Raw genomic sequence first — 2643 nt, 5'->3', positions numbered from 1 at the left:
AACGGAGTTGTTGTGTCTTTAAATCCGCGGAAAACGCCTTGTGCCGCAAGTGAGAGTAGAACAGCAGGTGCACCAAGTGATCTAAGAGATAGATATCTCTGAGCAGGTCTTAGCATTGGAGAATCCTGTAAAAATCAAACCATGCTTAAAAAATTTCATCAATATAATCTCATAACATCATATATAGAGCCAGAAAAATTGATACTTTACGTGTTTAACTCCCATGAAACTCAAGAGAGGTTTCGCTGCGGATATAAGAAACACGGCTTGAAAAAGGCCAAGAAAGCCTCCAATGATTAAAGCAGATGAAGCTGATGGTATGTTTCGTTTCTTGGCTGAAGGTTTACTAACACTAAAGATACTACTGACTGCTTTAGATTCATCTGATGAAGAATCTGAAATAAAGAAAACATGAACAAGCTAGTGATGATTACGATCAAGAAAACAAACAAACAGAGGAGTGATGATGTTGCGTAGAACAAATAAGTACCTTTATNATCGGGTCGAGAATTATGTTTGTGACATCTCCAATCACTACAAAAAAAAGTTATAAGAAAGAAAAGTGGATCATCAGTTTTGTTCTGTTTTTAAGGATTTTGAACCTGTTATATGTAAGTGGCGTTACCAGTAGCAAACAACGGAGTTGTTGTGTCTTTAAATCCGCGGAAAACGCCTTGTGCCGCAAGTGAGAGTAGAACAGCAGGTGCACCAAGTGATCTAAGAGATAGATATCTCTGAGCAGGTCTTAGCATTGGAGAATCCTGTAAAAATCAAACCATGCTTAAAAAATTTCATCAATATAATCTCATAACATCATATATAGAGCCAGAAAAATTGATACTTTACGTGTTTAACTCCCATGAAACTCAAGAGAGGTTTCGCTGCGGATATAAGAAACACGGCTTGAAAAAGGCCAAGAAAGCCTCCAATGATTAAAGCAGATGAAGCTGATGGTATGTTTCGTTTCTTGGCTGAAGGTTTACTAACACTAAAGATACTACTGACTGCTTTAGATTCATCTGATGAAGAATCTGAAATAAAGAAAACATGAACAAGCTAGTGATGATTACGATCAAGAAAACAAACAAACAGAGGAGTGATGATGTTGCGTAGAACAAATAAGTACCTTTATTGTTTTCAGGAATCAATTCTTGAGTTTCTTCCGTTGTATTGTTGTTAGTACCAGTTTCAATACATTCTTTATGATCTTGGACTGTGTTTTGCTGAGAACTACAAGCATCTTCCTCTGCTACAAATGAAGTTGTGATGCTAACGAGTGGGAAAATAGCGATTCTTGAAACTTGGTTGAACAAAGCTATAGAAACTCCAACTGCAGCAAGCTCTACAGGACCTGTAAATAATCATATAAACAAGAACTGATCAAAGATCTAACCGATGATCTCCATTTTTGAAACAAAAGTAAGCAAATGAAATACTATTGTTGTTGTTGTTACCAATTTGGCCTATGAAGGCTGTATCAACTAGAGATGCAATAGGATCAGCTGTTAAAGCAAGTGCTGCGGGTAAAGCTATTCGTGCTATCTCCAAGCCAAGCTCATCCAATTTCAAAACTGACCTGATACATCAATCAATGTAAAACCAAATTTTAAGTTTCTTTCTGATCATGATTATTACTATACCAACAAAAAAAGAAGAAGTGTTTACCTGAAGTCACTAAAGAAGATGTAAAGAGGGTTTCTTGGGAAATCTATGTTGTATCCATCTTCAGACATCATTAAGAGATGTTACTGAAGCTTCCTCTTGAGTCTCCAAGCTTCACAAGGTACATATAAGAATCTGAATGCAGAATCTAGCAAAGTAAATGATTCTCGGTTAGGTAGGTGACAATTCATTAGAGAGATGCCCCTAGAAAAAAAGAGAATTATTTCATTTTCAGGAATAAAGCGGTTTGAAGGCTATCCACACATTACAATTACCTTAGTAATTCAAATTATTGATGACTTTAAGTCAAAATCAAACTCCAATTTTGTGGTCGCCTCCAGAAATCTAGAGGGTTCGAGAAATACCAAAATTTGTTCTAATAACAATTCTGCTTTGGATCAAAGGCTGAAAAAAATTAAGAAATTAAAGAAGAATGATCAAAAGAGATTAAAGAAGAGAAAGTTGGGTATAACCACAAATTGTCTATCACTAAAAGTTTGGTTAATGTCAATCACCAAAGAAAAATCGAAGAAACTTAATTATTATAATGACGTTAGAAAGCTACCCAACAATTTGATGAAAACTTTACGAAAGAAAACAAAGAGAAAAGGAATTTAACTTTTAATCCAAAATGTGTAGAATTCGAAAAGGTGATTAAGAACGAAGATAACAAAAAAATGTAACGTAAAAAGAATAAACCCACCTTTTTTTTCTGAACCAATAGAGGTCAATGATGTATGTCTCTTTCTTTTTACTATTTTAACGATACAATTTCCCAGCAAAACTTTCACGAAACAATTTCCCAGAAAATTACAAAACAACAAAAAGAAAAAAGAAAAAAAAACTCAGCAAACTAAAATACTCAAGTTTTTTTTTTTGTTGTTCTGTAGCTGTTTGGCGAATGTTACACTTTGTTTGAAGTTTGGACCAAATGAAAAGAGTTTATATATCAGCAGCCTTGAAAATAGGGGTTTTGGTAAT

The 2643-nt window shown here is 34.5% G+C and overlaps 1 protein-coding gene across 1 annotated transcript in view; it reads right to left on the bottom strand.

Moving 5' to 3' along the window:
- LOC104742646 (protein DETOXIFICATION 42) overlaps positions 1–2120 on the bottom strand; it is a 5777-nt gene extending 3657 nt beyond the window's left edge. Inside the window, exons 1-6 of the mRNA XM_019235760.1 lie at positions 1938–2120; positions 1666–1810; positions 1455–1576; positions 1127–1351; positions 847–1031; positions 626–761 (exon numbers count right to left, since the gene is read on the bottom strand). Of these exons, the coding sequence (XP_019091305.1) occupies positions 626–761; positions 847–1031; positions 1127–1351; positions 1455–1576; positions 1666–1736 (739 nt within the window). The 5' untranslated portion in view covers positions 1737–1810; positions 1938–2120. The remainder of the gene's footprint in view (positions 1–625; positions 762–846; positions 1032–1126; positions 1352–1454; positions 1577–1665; positions 1811–1937) is intronic.

The sequence above is a fragment of the Camelina sativa genome, chromosome 14 (genome assembly GCF_000633955.1).
Source record: "Camelina sativa cultivar DH55 chromosome 14, Cs, whole genome shotgun sequence".
Taxonomy (NCBI): Eukaryota; Viridiplantae; Streptophyta; class Magnoliopsida; order Brassicales; family Brassicaceae; genus Camelina; species Camelina sativa.
Note: the sequence above shows the minus strand (reverse complement) of the source record. Positions and strands in the feature narration are given on the sequence as shown.